This window comes from Myiozetetes cayanensis, unplaced genomic scaffold (assembly GCF_022539395.1).
Source record: "Myiozetetes cayanensis isolate MyiCay16 unplaced genomic scaffold, myiCay2020 scf14, whole genome shotgun sequence".
Classification (NCBI taxonomy): Eukaryota; Metazoa; Chordata; class Aves; order Passeriformes; family Tyrannidae; genus Myiozetetes; species Myiozetetes cayanensis.
In genome coordinates this window covers 12,032,993-12,047,693 of record NW_026087048.1, presented here as the reverse complement: position 1 = coordinate 12,047,693, position 14,701 = coordinate 12,032,993, and the positions used below count along the sequence as shown (strand labels likewise).

Sequence of the window (14,701 nt, the reverse complement as noted above, 5' to 3'; positions counted from 1 at the left end):
CAGAAGCGCACAGTTTTATTACCACATAAGTTTTACTGCCACGTCAGCTACAGGCTGATGATCTCAAAGGACCTGCAGTCTTCACCTGAGTCGTGGGGCCTCAGAACCATTCAATGTCACAAGCCTACAATGTCACAAGCTGAGCAGCCAAAATCTGTGGCCATTTAAAGAATGGTCATGTTAGTGCATATAGATTTCTTCAAGCTGAAGTTGACCCACAAACCCAAAGCTACTTCTTGTTTAACTACTTTCCAATGCCAAATAAAGTCAGAAACTGGGTAATTTGAGGCACTGTAGTGACCCTAGGCATCCTTTACTTTGTACTCTAAGTGATGAATCTCTTTCTGGAGATGTAAATGTGTTTCACTGTTTTGTTAGATTACCTCAAGAGTCTTCTTTGGAGAACCTGGCCCCTGGTTCAATGATCTGGATATGGATGGTGATAAAACATCAGTTTTTCATGACGTAGATGGTTCTGTGTCAGAATATCCAGGCTCATACCTGATCAAAGAAGATAACTGGTTAATCAAGCACCCTGACTGCATCGACGTGCCCGACTGGAGAGGTTCCATCTGCAGTGGACACTTTGCACAGGTAAAGCTGCTTACTTTGCAGTATCATTATCATTCTATTTTATTTTAAATTTCTTGGTGCTGTAAAACTTGACCTTTGGAAATGAACTTTCTTCAGGGTGCTCAGTGTGTATTTACCAGCGTGTCTGCACAGGTGGTTTTGAACATAAGGAATACTGTGGTACATTTTCAAATACTTTGGCCTTGGCTGCTGGCAGCTCCAACAACTTCTGCCTGAAGTCTCCTGAGAGCTCCATGGGCATTAACAGATTAATATTCATAAATCCATGGGCTGTTGGCTAGTTATTTTTGCTTGATTTATGGAGGGAAGTGTTGCCCACAGTGTTATGGGAAATGTGCTGAGCAGTTGAAATTAGACTTCAGCTCGCATGTTCTTTCATCCTGTGTGTGACCACCAAACCATTCTTCCCACCACAGGAGCTCTGAGTGCTGCTGCCACGAGAGTCCTCACTTTCCTCTGCTGAGAGTGCCTGGTTTTGTCTTGGGTGTTGCAACTGTTGGTTTTTTTCAGTGTGATGCCAATTTCTAACCACTGAGATGGGTTTCATGCTTCTGAAATCCAGACAGAAGGATCCTTGTTCAGCAGAAATCAGATGTCTGAGTTAGATACTACCCTGCTGCTGAGTGCTGCCATTAACACTGTGGAACACCTCAGCCCTGCTGCAGTCTGTCTGAAGCCTTCTCTGGCACATGCACTTGAACTCCGTGGATGAGGAAATGAGCCTTCTTTTTTTTCTTTTTTCTTTTTTTTTTTTTTTCTTTTTTTCTTTTCCCCCTAAAAACAGTTTGTTTTGTTGAAAAGGAAGCCTAAGAAATTGATCATAAGTGAAAGGCATGCAGGTCTCTTCTGTGGTCACAGGGCTCATACCAGCTCACATCTATTGAGTACCTGGGCCTTTAATGTTTTACTGCAGTTCATTAAACCCTTTTAATTTTTTTTTCCACCTAGATATACATCCAAGCCTACAAGCCAGCCAATCTGAAAATGAAAATAATAAAAAATGACTACCACAATCACCCACTCTACTTGGAAGGGGCTTTAAGCAAAAGCACTCATTACCAGCAGTATCAGCCAGTTATAACTCTGAGGAAAGGCTACACCATCCACTGGGACAAGACAGCCCCTGAAGAGCTGGCCATATGGCTCATCAACTTCAACAAGTGAGTGATCCAAATTCCAACATTCCAGCCCAATAATGTAAGCTGCACATTTTTAATGGATGAGGTCATCACCTCATGAGCTCTTCCAGAACGAACATGCTTGTTCCAGGAAGTCCATTCAGTTCACCGTCTTTTCATCAGACATCTCAGATTCCTGTTTCCTCCCCTGGGAAGCCCTGCGAGATAACATGGTTCGTTTTTGGAAGTTTAGGGCTAATTCATTCCTGGTGTGTGGAAGTCACAGGTGTAGAAGTCAGGAGCAGATCTGACCTGCGTTGCTTAACTAACCCGTGGTTGTTATGTCTAATTTACGTTGCATTGATTCATCCCAAACCATGAAACTTTTAACTGTCCGGGAAAAAATTAACTGACATTTTTCATGGTGGATTATTTAGTTTGGCTTCTAGCATGTCTAGTAAAATAATAGTTGACTTGTTACAATGTGGGTCTTTGCTATTTTTAGGAACGACTGGATCCAAGTAGGGTTTTGCTATCCTAAAGGGACGACATTTTCCATTCTCTCAGACATCCACAACCGTCTCTTGAAGAAAACATACAAAACTGGAACCTTCTACAGAACCTCTCAAATGGAGAAACTGGAGCACAGATACCCTACCAAAGGATACTACTACTGGGATGAGCACACTGGGTAAGGAAGCAGACCTTGCTGATTTGGACATTGCTTTGGGAACGCTTCTGGAATCGTGAGCCATTTGGCTAATGCCACTAGTGAGGATCACAACAAAACCAGGAGGGTTTTCTGAGAATGTGACCAATGTTTAATTTTCCTGGGGCTTCCATGTCATCCAGTCATTCACAGCCTGTGCTGCACTGCAGATTACTCTGGTAAATGCTTTGCCAAGTGAATACAAGTTAGAAAAAAAAAATCAAAGACAAAAGCAAAGTGCAGACCATGAAACTTAACTGAAGACACATGCAACCCTTGTTTTGAACTATTTATAAACACTGTGACAGGGATGCACAGGAACTGAGTGTAAAGTCTGTTATTTTCTTTTAAAGGATTAAAATAATGGGAAAGAAAGAAAGACCTAAATTACAAAGCATGTATTCCTGCATATATCTATCATTATAGAATACAGGTCAAAGGGAGTTTAGGTGCCATCTTAATTCTCTGTTTTAAGTTACCTGAGCTCCCTAAACCATTTCTGAGACTTGTGTCCCCTTTTATTTGCATGAGGTATGTTGGGCACTATAAAACACAGACAGTGTCAAGGGTTTCAATGCACATTATTGCAAAGCACAAGAAGTCCACCAAAACTGGGAGTTGTTTGTTGTTGTTTTTCACAAGAGTTTGAAGGATGCTGTTCGCTTTTTTTCTCCTGCCTACAGGCTGCTGTTTCTGAAACTCAAAGCTCAAAATGAGAAAGAGAAATTTGCTTTCTGCTCTGTTAAGGGCTGTGAGCGCATAAGGATCAAAGCTGTGATCCCAGAGGCAGCTGGTGTCAGTGACTGTGAAGCCCTGGCCTATCCCAAGTACATCGAGACACCAATAGTGGAGGTGCCAATGCCGAAGAAGCTCTCCAGTGCACAACTGGTAAAGCAGTTGATTTCTTATCACAGAACCATTGCTCATGTCAATCTGTAGTTCTGACACGTATTGTGCCCACAGACATAGAAAAGCTTTGTACCAGGTTCAGAATATCCTGTGCCTGATTTTCTGAAATGGTTCAGGCATATGAAATAATAGGAAACAGATTCTTGCACATGCAGAGAGCACAGGTCCTCAAAGGACAGAGCCACACAAGACTTGGGTTGAAGTTGGATGCTTGGTCTTTTGGGGCTCTGACGTGATCTGCTGTGCTTAAAAGCACAGGGTGAAAAGTGATGAGCTGGAAGACAGGTTAGTCCAGGGAATGTGGCTCTGGAGACACAGCAGGTTCCTTGCCTGGCTTTCAGTTCCTCCAGGCTGTAAGAACAACAGTGTCAGAGAGGGGACTGCACAGCTGAGTGTCTCATTCATAGAATGCACAACATTGTCTCCTGTATCCAGTCTGGTTCTGGGGGAGGGAGGTGGGATATTTATCTGTTACTTGGGTTTTTTCACTCATCACCCTTGAAACAGGAATGCACAGCAAAGCCTCAGAGAATTATGTGTCAGTTCTGTAAAGTGAGAATCACTCTGCCATTTGGTGAAACAATTTAAATGGTGACAGAATGGGCAGGCAGGTTACCATTGTGCCCAGTTTCATTAGCAATGTAATTTGGCAAGTCAGTGCTTATTATGTAGCTTTCCTGTTGATTGAACTTCAAGGTTTAAAATGTTTTCGGAAAATGCAGCATTCAGGTAATGAGCACTTCACTAGAAAAACTCTTTTCTCCTCGTATTTGTCTTTTTTTTTCTTTTCCCAAACAGAAAACCAAGGACCACCTAACAGAAGTGAAAATAGAAACTTACAAGAAACAGTATTTCCACCTAAGGGATGACTTTGCATACATTGAGGTGAGCAAATCTTCTCAATTAATTTAATGGGATGAATTTTTAAGATACTTGCTTCATCTTTATGGAAAACTCGCTCACAAAGTCACCATGTGATTCGGGCCACTTCTGCTTTGTATTTTGAAAGAACAAAGAAAAAAGGATGTAACTTTCCCTACTAGTACAAAAATGCAGGGCAGCTTGACCTCAGAGACCTGGAATTCTGCCCTTTGATAGAAAGGTCAGTCTCGGGTCTGTCATGACTCAGGTCTGTCAGTGCTTCTAACAGGTAATTGTTTGCAATTGTGTTACCATAATAGATCAAGAGTACTTTTCCCCCTGCACAGGTTGACGGTGTCAGGTTTTTCCTCACCGATGAGGGTATCCAGCTGGTTGTGATTGATGGACATCACGGAAAAGTTGTTGATCGAGTAACATTCAAAAACTCCATTCTACAAGGAATCCCAGCACAGATAGAAAATTATGTCAACAACATCAAAGATCAGTGAGTAAATAATCTGGCGTCACTAAGGTGCAATGTGCAATAATGGTGTATAACACTCACCTTTTTCCTGGATTTTGTCACCCAACATGGGCCAGACAGCCAGCAATGTGTTTTTGTGCCTGATGACTCCAAGAGAGCCCAAATGTGTGGGGTGTGCAGGCAGCAGCAGGATGCAGACTCCGTGACTTAGGGAGTGATTGAGCCCCAGATAAACTGCAGAGCTGCATGTGATTATTAAACTGCAGAGCTACATTTATGTTGTGGGTTACAGACAAACAGCAGACTTAAATTCACAAAGCACTGGTCAGTACACGTGCACAGTTTGCATTTTTCTGCTTCCTGCATGTTCTCTCAAATAGCAGAAAATTCCACTAATACAATATATTCCTCTTTGCAAATTTACCTGCCCAGACCTAAGGACTGGATGCTTTTATATTTTAAGTATGAGCAGCCAGAAATGCAGAGTTTTGCAAATAGGTGGTAAGTAGCCAACACATATTCTTGCATCCTGGAGAACACCAGCTTCATCTGCTGGAAAGAGAACTGGGACAACATCAGAAACCTGTTAACCAAAGGGGTTATTCCCATATTAGCTTGTGGAGTGCTCTTGGCAAGTGAATTCTATTTCATTGTTATTAAATCTGCTTGGATTTGAAATCTGATATGTAACATTTAATACAAAGATGAGTGCTTTGTTGAGGAATCATCTGAAATAGTTGTGGGCAGATTGACAAGATATTGTTCTGGCACTTACTCTAGAGACTCGGGGGAAGTTTCAGCAGAGTGCCATTCAGGCGGAATCAGATGTGTTTCTGTTGTCTTAAGTAATTCTGGAGGTTGCAAAAGTCACATCCAGTAGTTACTTCAGAGAAGCATGGTAGCTGCTCACTTTTCTTTTATAAAAAAAATAGAATTTTCTCTTTTCAGAGAGGCCATCTTCCTGCTTTACAAAAAATCCAGTCTCAATCCTGGCTGCGTCCAGCTCCTGGATTCTTTCTTACTTTGGAAGACTGAATCGTATTAGACTTTAGGGGTATTTAAGTCTTTATGAGCCTCATTGTCTTCTCAAGACCAGATTAGTGTTGGAATAGAATTAGGATTAGGTTTAGAATTAGGATTAGGACCAGAAGTTGAGGGGTCAGGGTCTCTCAGGTCTCACTCAGCTATGTGTTTGCAAGAATTGAATCCCAAAATCGTTTTCCTTTCACAAAAGTTTTCCCAGCCCAACTCCTGCAGGCCTTCCTGATTTGGTGAGGCACAGGCTTCAGCTGTGCCCATGGAACCTCTCCCATCCCTCAGCTGGATGAGAGTGTTTGTTGCTCAGATTGAGCTGTGGGAACCGTGCAGGGGGCAGCCCCTGGTCCCCTCTCCCTGCTGTGGTGCAGGGCAGGGGCTGCACAGGGAGATGCTCCTGAGGAGATTGCTAAAACAACTCCCACGTTCATGGATTTAGGGATGTGAGAAGAGGTGTTCCTAGCAAGGATAAGCCCTTCCATTCATTTAAGCAACTCTCTGTAGGCCAAATGCCTTTTTTTTTTTCTGATGAGTTTTCCAGGGATAAGAAAACAAAACATCTGGTGAATTTACTTTAAACTTATGTAGCAGGAAATGTTTAATAAAAAGTAATGATTTTAGGAAATAGAAGGAAGAAAAAAGAGGTGATTCAGCATTCACAAAGTCGTCAAAACCAGCCTGCCACCTCAATCCAACCTTGTAAGCACTGGAGCATTTTAACACCTCACATTTATTCTAGAAAAAGTCCTGGTAACTCTTAACTCTTGCTTCTTATGCTCCTCTGCTACCACCCATTGCTATTTTCCCCTGAACAGTTCCAATTCCAGCTGAGGTGTTAAGATAAAACTGCTGCCCTCAGGAGCTCAGGGCTTGAGCTCCACAGGAGCTGCTGCCTAATTAATTTTAGCGACTTATGTCCACGATGATGCCATAAAACAGACCCAGCACAGCTCTCGTTCTGCAAGACTGCAAATGCCATTTGAGTCAGGGAAGTTTCAGTCATGGAAACCCCACAAGGTGAAATGAAATAATTTCATCTAAGCAAGTGTTTGCTCAATTCATGTCATGCAGCTGTTAATCAGGAGGCGAACAAAGGCAACATCCCAGCCCCACAGAACATAATAGCAAAACTTCCATGGAGCTCGCTGGATGGAGAGACCTCTTCCTGTCAGATTTGAGATGACCATTGGAGGTGTCTGTGGGTCTTACAGGGTGTAATGAGCTTAACTCCACCAAGTGTCCTGTGCTTCTCCCCAGAAAAGTCTCCACTACATGATATTTCTTCATGTTTAATTTGGGTTTTTATTCTATCCATCTAGAATTAAGCCTAACCAGTTACCAAATTTTACCCAAGCAACTACAGATTTGCATTAGCTCAGTGCACTTACCTCATGTCTTTTGTTTAGCACTTGGCATTTGTAGGGGACCTGAAGAATTTTGAGGTGAAATAGAGCACATGCAAGTAAGTCAGTAATAGTGATAGTAATAATAATAATAATAATAATGCACTTTTTAAGCAGAAGTACACTGAAAGGAAAAGCATCAGGCCACCAAAAGTCTCAGAGAAGTGAATTTCTTCTGGTTTAATCTGCTAATGGAAGAATAAGAAATTACTTGAGACTTGCTAAGAGCATCCCAGGGAGAGCACGTGTCTTTCTGAGCAAAGCAGGACTGAACTACAAGTTGGAAACATTGAAACCATCCTAGAAAACAGTGTGGGATTTTTTTTTAAAAAAGGTGACTTCTGTCTGCTTTCTAATGGGTTTTGCCTGACTGGAAAAGTAATATATGACTAAACTGTTGGAAAGCACTGGTAAAAGCCATTAAAGCAGAAGCCACTGTACTTTGTGGGTGTCTGAGTCACACAGGCAGGAGTCACCAGTGCTCAGGGCAAACAAGCAAAGAATGTGTTCTGACTCTTCATCAGTTTATACATGTCTGTGTTTCCCTCAGCTCCATAGTGCTGGTGACATCTAAAGGAAGATTCATTTCAAGAGGACCGTGGACTAAAGTACTGGAGAAACTTGGAGCAGAAGAGGGGGTTAGGTTAAAAGGTAACTTCTCTTTAAAAACTCAGTTCTAACCCCTTTTGATCTATTTCCCTCCCAGGGTTCCAGTAAAGGGACCTTTTCTCCACAACTTTGCCTTGCTTGTTTCTATCGGCATGTGCTCAAACATTCTGGGACCAGTAATTTATTTTTTCTCTAAGGTTGTATCCATAACAGCTTTGAATAAGAGCACTCAGTTTAAAACTGTAGATGGAAAAAGGACTCTGGCAGTTGTTCTTAAAAGTAAATAATTCAGGGGGTCTGCTTTTCCAGATTAATTTCAAATAAAAAGACATTTTAACAATAGGAATATTGGACCTTTTTCCACACTAAGTGCCCGAAACCAGGATTTTTTACTTGTCTGAACTTATTTTTAGCTGGTTTTCTCTTAAAACAATTCCAACTTTATGGCACAGTTTTCAGAGCATCACATATTGCAGTAGAATATTGCTCTACATGCACTTTGCTCCAATCAACTCTGGGAGCTTTTGGAATGGTGTCTTCTGGTGTTGTGTGTGTGTTGTACTCACTAATGTGGGTCTTGTCCTGAAATTCTTTCCTGTGAGGGTGGTGAGGCCCAGGCACAGGTTGCCAGAGAGGCTGTGGATGCCCCATTCCTGGAAGTGTTCAAAGCCAGGTTGGGTGGGACTTGGAGCAACCTGGTGTAGTGGAAGGTGTCCCTGTCCATGGCAGGAGAGTTGAACTAGATGATCTTTAAGGTCACTTCCAACCCAAACAATTCTAGGATTCTACAATCATCCCCCTGCCTTCCCCAGGCAGGAAAGAGGTTTGAATATAAACAGCATACAAATAATGAGAACTTCAACAGATAGCTGAAGCTGCCTGCTACAGAGGTTTTGGTTTTTTTTTCCTTCTCACTTTCTCCTCTGTTACTTAATGGAAGCATACAAAATGTAAATAAAATTTTAATTAAGCTAAATTAGGAAAATATTTTTTCAATACCTGGTGAATGCATGTTGCCAAAGTTTGTGTGCACAAAGAGGGTGCTCTTATGAATCTGCACCCATCCAGCCATGGGGCATAACTGTACACACATGTGGTTTTCTGGCTCAGCCTTGATGCACTCCTGATATATTTGCTCTGATTTGCAGAAAAAATGGCTTTTGTCGGCTTCAAAGGCAGCTTCCGCCCTGTCTGGGTGAAGCTGGTCACTAACGAGGACTCAGCTAAAATCTACCAAGCACTGCCAATCCCTGTGGTGAAGAAAATGAAGTTGTGAGGACACCCTGCCGTGCCTCCTGGCTGCCAGCACTGCCCCATGGGACGGACTACTGACCGCTCGCCGCAGGTGCCTCGCCAGCCTGCACACCAGGTGTAGCATTTTGTTGTTGTTGTTGTTGCTGTTCAAAAAGAAATCTCACTGTAAGTAGCTAGAGTGGCCACATGTGACAGAAAAGCCTTCCTCTGTGACCAGCGTGTGTCCTGTGATGGGCAGGCCCCGCCCGGCTGGGCTCACGCACCGATGCCGCGTCGACTCTCGTGTTACTGAGCAAGGTTTGACCTGTTCCTACCAGGTGCTGGTTTGATCAGCACCCCTGTGACAGACTAACTTACGTGCTGCCTCTCCAAGGGAGAGTTCTAGGTCTAAAGGCCATCGAGGATTATTGCTTTTACCAGCCTCTAAGTTGTCCGAACACTTTTTATTTTCCGTAGTGCAACCAGCTGCTCACATACACGTGGAATGGCAGTTCAAAGGCCAAAGGCTGGTTGGCAATCCAGGGCAGAAAGAGTGTATATTTGAATGATTACCTAGATGCTGAGAAATGTGACTGGTCAGTAGGCATTTATCCTAAAGCTTCTGTGAGGTTTGATCAAGCTCTTTGGGTTGTGTTTTGTACATGCAACCCAAGGCACATAGTTGGGGAAGAGATGAGAAAAGGAGCAGACAAAACATGCCAGTGGAGACTGATGAAACCACATATTTCTGCTGGAAGGAGAGCAATGTCAATTAGCACATGAATTTTCCCAGCCTTTCCCATACAACCTTTCCCCTCTGCATAATAATGTTCAGGATCAGTCTGGAGGGTTTACTGTTGCCAGTTAAAGCCATCCCATTCAGGGCTTCCAGTTTTTAGCTGGGAATACTGAGACTTATTCGGCATCAAGCAATGTCCTTGCCTTTCCCAGGACATCAGAGGGAACAGGATCAGACTGCTCTGCTGTGTGTGTTGCTTTCTGATCCTGTGCTCGGGCTTAAGGATACTATTGCCTTAGTCCTCCTGGAAGAGCTACATGAGACCTGCATGAAAGGTGACAGAGGTCTTAAACCAGGTAGCTGAGGAATTAAAGTGGGAATCCCCATGCACTAGTTGGATGTCTCGTACCTCCCGTCCCCCTGCTTCAAACAATACCTGGGTAGTGAAGGCAGATTAGAGTGAATCAGAACTCTACAGGGTCATCTCTTGAAGTGGGAAAGTAAACCTTGTAAAACACTGAAAGCACTTCTAGTGTTTAATAATATTGCTGTGTCTTGCTCAGAATTGCCATGAAGGCCTCACTGGAGGCTGTGGCTGTTATGAGAAATCTGAGGGCAGGGGGAAGTGTAAAAGACAGGATGATGAGCTTTTCAAAGCACACAAAATGAACATTTTTGCCTATAATACTTGGGTTTGTTTCCCCACTTTGCCTGTCCCCATTGCCACATAAATTATTTTAGCTGCTGATGGCTACTTCATTTTGCTCTGTCTTAAGTAAAGTTTACATAATTAAATTGCTTTTCCCCCACAGTATCCAAAATGCTACCTTGCAGCTAAACTGAAAAGCAAAGATTTTGTGTGTCATTCCAAAGGCTGGGCAGGTGCGGTACCCTATAAGCCTGATTTAGATCAGTCACTCTGAAAGTCAAAGCAACCATGAACAAAATTTAGGTAGTCCTGTAAGTTACATTCCTGTCAAGCCTCTCCTGGGTTTTGAAACTGGAAATGTTCTTTTCAGTCTTATTATATAATTGTTTCGAATTCATGGAATGTCATGTGTATTGTATTTGAAAAAAAAAAAAAAAGAAAAAGGAAGAGCCAAGTGTTCCCTCCCTGCTTCCCAACAAGAGTCTTTTAATGAATGTTCTTCAGGAATCTGTGCTGTTTCCAGAATGGTCAACACTTGTAAAAGGCAAGTAAGGTGGGTTGGTTTTTTTCCCCCAAATTCTTATGATGGTTTGGGGATTTAATAGACTGTGCCATGAAAGAGTCAGTCTCACTGGTGGTTCAACCAGACATTGTTTATCTGATGTTCTCAGATGGCCAAAACGGAACCATATCTGTGAAGTCAAGGGAACAGACTAACAAGAATTCCCTTGAGTCCATCAGTCTGGGTTATCTAAACCTCTTCACTGCCCTGGGCCAATGGCATTGATGCCATTGCACCAGTGTTGGTGGAACACGCTTGCTTTCAAGAGATGGACCAAAGCAGGAGTATTTCTTTCATGAGCACTTAACAGGTGGTGGGCAGGAAAACCAGGCTTGGAATGTGCCTGGAGTGGGATCTGGCTCTGTACAACCCCCAGGGTAGGGATTACCCTCTGTAGTGCTTCACTGACCACAACCATTTCCCCTCTCCCACTCCCTGTAAGTGTACGCATGGCCAGGAGGATCACACCAGGTGGGTCTATCCCCTGACAGGTTTGTTCAGCTTCTACGAGCAGCTGCCTTTATGCTGAAGTGTAGCTTCTGATTTTACTGTTTTGGGAATTCTCAGGGTGAAATCATAAGACTTGGCTCTAGGAAAAAAAAAGCTTTTTTTTCTTTTTTAAAAATCTCCTCTTATTAAGAGAAGAAAACTTTTAAGTAGCTTGTTCTATCATGCAGAGCTTGTCACATGGGGCCTGTTCTGGAGCTCAGGTGGGTCTCACGCTGTGAAAACGGAGTAGGGAATCACTGCAGTCTGTAATCCCAAGGGATAGCAGAGCACTGTGGCCGTGTACCGGGACAGCCATGCCAGTGAAATGCAAAGGGCTCCCCCTGACCTTCAAGGGTGGAGTCAGTGTGTTGCTCTGAAGACAGAATGAAGCCTGATACCATCACCAGTCAGCAAGAGCTTTGTGCCATACGATTACTGTTTAATCTTTTGACTGTTCTAGAAACTGCACGTGCACATTCTGACTAGTGAATTACCTGACTGCTTGTTCCTTGTTCAACCTGTAGAGTCCCTGCACAAGCTGCAGGGACCCTCTTTTAATGTTTTATTACTGCAGATGTTTCCATGTTTGCCTACGCAGTTGCCATTGGTAGAGTGAGGGGTTTTTGATTGCATTTTGTTTGTTTGTCTCTTTGTTTGTTTGGATGTTTGGGGGTTTTTTGCCTCTGTTGGAATGCTTGTTTTACCTGTCGCCGAAACAGCTGGTCCTTTTTCGGAGTTAGATGTTTGTACATTTTCTTATAGACTTTCCAATGAAAAAAAGATATATTTTCTATTAATTTATTACAATGGCACTAAGACAACTGAATTGCAGACATATGAAGCATTTTTACTGGAGTTGAGCATTGTCCAGGTTGTTAAGGAGGTCAGCAATATGTCTTTTCTGATAATCTGCTTTGCACTTGGAAGCTCTCTGTGTCCGCAGACCGTGGTAATGCATTGACTGTCGGGTTTATGATGACAAGAGCTCTTGGGACATTGGTTCCAACAGATTGTGGCTTACAAATGAAATAACATGTAGTTGTTTGGAGTACACAATTGTTTATCAAAATAAATATCGAGTGCAAATTTCTTATTTTATTTTTGTCTCCCTACTTATTTCAAAAGACAAAACCCAGGGGGCCAGACAATCCTGTGTGCTATTGCTGGCTGGTCTGCAGAGACCTCAGCACATTTCATGGCCTGCCTGGTTGCACTTGGAAGATCTGAGAGAGGAAGATGGAAAGGGAAGGAAATGGAAATAGGAAGGGAGATATTATAGTGGGCAGCCACTGGAAAGGCCTGTATTTGAGGCAGGTTTTTTTAATTTGTTTTAATCTATTAGTAGATTAAAACAAAAATCTTGTTCCTTTGTTCACAAAACTTATTTTTTCATCAAATAGGGTGAACACAGAGTGAATATATATATATATATGGACATAATATATAAAAAGTGTATAAAGTTTTTGTAGTGAGGCAGCTATTAAGGCTTATGAGAATCTCACTGTCACATCAAGTAAGACTTTGCTTGTAAAATTTTCACCCTAAGACGGTGCCAGCTGGGTAAGCTCTACTATAAAACCTTTTGTAGGTCCAAAACAGGAATGGGAATTTTTTTTTTTTTTTTAATGGAGCAATCAGCTCTTCTAACATCCAAACACTTATATTTTTTAACCCAGTATCAAAACAGTGGCTAGTGCATTAGAGGAGATGACAGGTCAGGAAACTGGAAATGCACCCTGCCGACTTGTGTCCAATTTGAATAACTTATATTATATTTATAATATATTATTTGTTCGCAATTGCCGGCGCAGCCGTTCCCTGTCCGCGGGCGGCCTCTCGTGGCCGCGCTGGGCGCAGCTCCCGCTCCCGCTGTGCCCGGTGTGGCTCCGTTCCAGACTCTCCAACATGACAGTGATATCCCAGCTGAGCGTCACACTCCTTGTCAGTCTCTTCTGGGCAACAAGCGCCTAACTGAGCTCTCACAGCTTCTGCTGGCAGCTACAGGATGTAGGGATGCTCCTTCCACTACTTGACAGAGCTTTGATTCTTCTAAATCTGCTGGACCATAAACGTTTTACCATGTCCCCGAAGTGCGTTTTACGCAACCCTTGCAGACCTTCAGACCAGGCAGTGCATCACCTCCACCAGAAGCTGAAGCCACTGTGATGTGTCCAGGCCTTTTCCGCCCCAAAGGGCATCCCAGCAGCTGTCCCAGAGGCTGTTCCATCACCCCACTTTCTTTCTGACCAAAGGATGGGGGTGGGATGTGTAGAAACCACTGTAGCTGCAGCTACAGCGTGGCTTCTTCACAAAACACACCTCCAGAAGCTCCTCCCTGTGGGGATCCCTTAGCCATGGAGATGAACCTAACACGTACACTCACTGTATAACCTTAAACACAAAACCCAAGGGAGACCTCCGTGACTTCTGCAAACAGAATGATTTCCAGTTTCTGAGTGTAAGTCTCAGATGGAGTGTCTCAACCAGGACATGGAAAGGGGCCTTTGATAAGGGAGCACTGACAGGACTCAACAGGAAATTGCTCTGGAGGAAGCCACTTAAAAATAACTATTTCTCCTCCTTTGCCAAAGGGTGTGAGATCAAATGAAATTCCCAGCACCACCGTAACCTCATCTCCTCTCCTATTGTTAGTGTTGAACAAGTAGTACAGGCTAATGTTTCTTAAAGCACGGATACCTCACCTGAAACCCAAGGGTCTGTCAGTTGATAGCAACACCCCAGGAAATAATTGTAGCAGATTTGGCTTTTATTTCTGCTTTTCCGTAGTCCAGCTGTAGTATTCATCTGGTACCTCTACAGCATTTGGATGTCTCTTGAGCATGGTCTGCCCTGTGACAAATCTAAAGTTGATTTTCTCATCCCAGAAAGCGAAACTGTCCTGGCTTATCACTACTGCTGGCAATAACAATGTGGCTGAAATATATTTCAGGCCTCGCTGGGATTATCTGAGAACTCAGCAATATGGCTTAAATGGTGGTGCTATGTGGGAACAGGGGTTGGGAGGATCAGTGATAAGATGGAAAGTGGCCTTTTCCTTGTTAGGTTACACAGCTCATTAGTTCACAACAAACGCCCTGACACCCACATCAACGCAAAGAAAGTTGGGTTTTTCAAAATCTCCTGCTCAGCTGCTGCCCTAAATGCCAAAGCACTTGCATGTTTGGGCTTCCATTAATCTCCCTGGCAACTCCGTCCTGTTATAACTGCAATTATTTAAAGTCCACACAGTTATTAACATGTTTTGCAGCACCTGAAAGTCAACGGCTGACTATCAAAACACAGGGTA

At 43.1% G+C, this 14,701-nt stretch overlaps 1 protein-coding gene across 3 annotated transcripts in view; it reads left to right on the top strand.

The window, feature by feature from the left end:
* Positions 1-12,492, top strand: part of CEMIP (cell migration inducing hyaluronidase 1) — a 109,261-nt gene extending 96,769 nt beyond the window's left edge. For all 3 annotated transcript variants that reach the window (XM_050309916.1, XM_050309914.1, XM_050309915.1), the window contains exons 22-29: positions 379-594; positions 1,543-1,754; positions 2,218-2,403; positions 3,105-3,309; positions 4,129-4,215; positions 4,539-4,696; positions 7,664-7,764; positions 8,871-12,492. In XM_050309916.1, the coding sequence (XP_050165873.1) occupies positions 379-594; positions 1,543-1,754; positions 2,218-2,403; positions 3,105-3,309; positions 4,129-4,215; positions 4,539-4,696; positions 7,664-7,764; positions 8,871-8,998 (1,293 nt within the window). In that variant the 3' untranslated portion in view covers positions 8,999-12,492. The remainder of the gene's footprint in view (positions 1-378; positions 595-1,542; positions 1,755-2,217; positions 2,404-3,104; positions 3,310-4,128; positions 4,216-4,538; positions 4,697-7,663; positions 7,765-8,870) is intronic.
* The last annotated feature ends 2,209 nt before the right edge of the window (positions 12,493-14,701 follow it).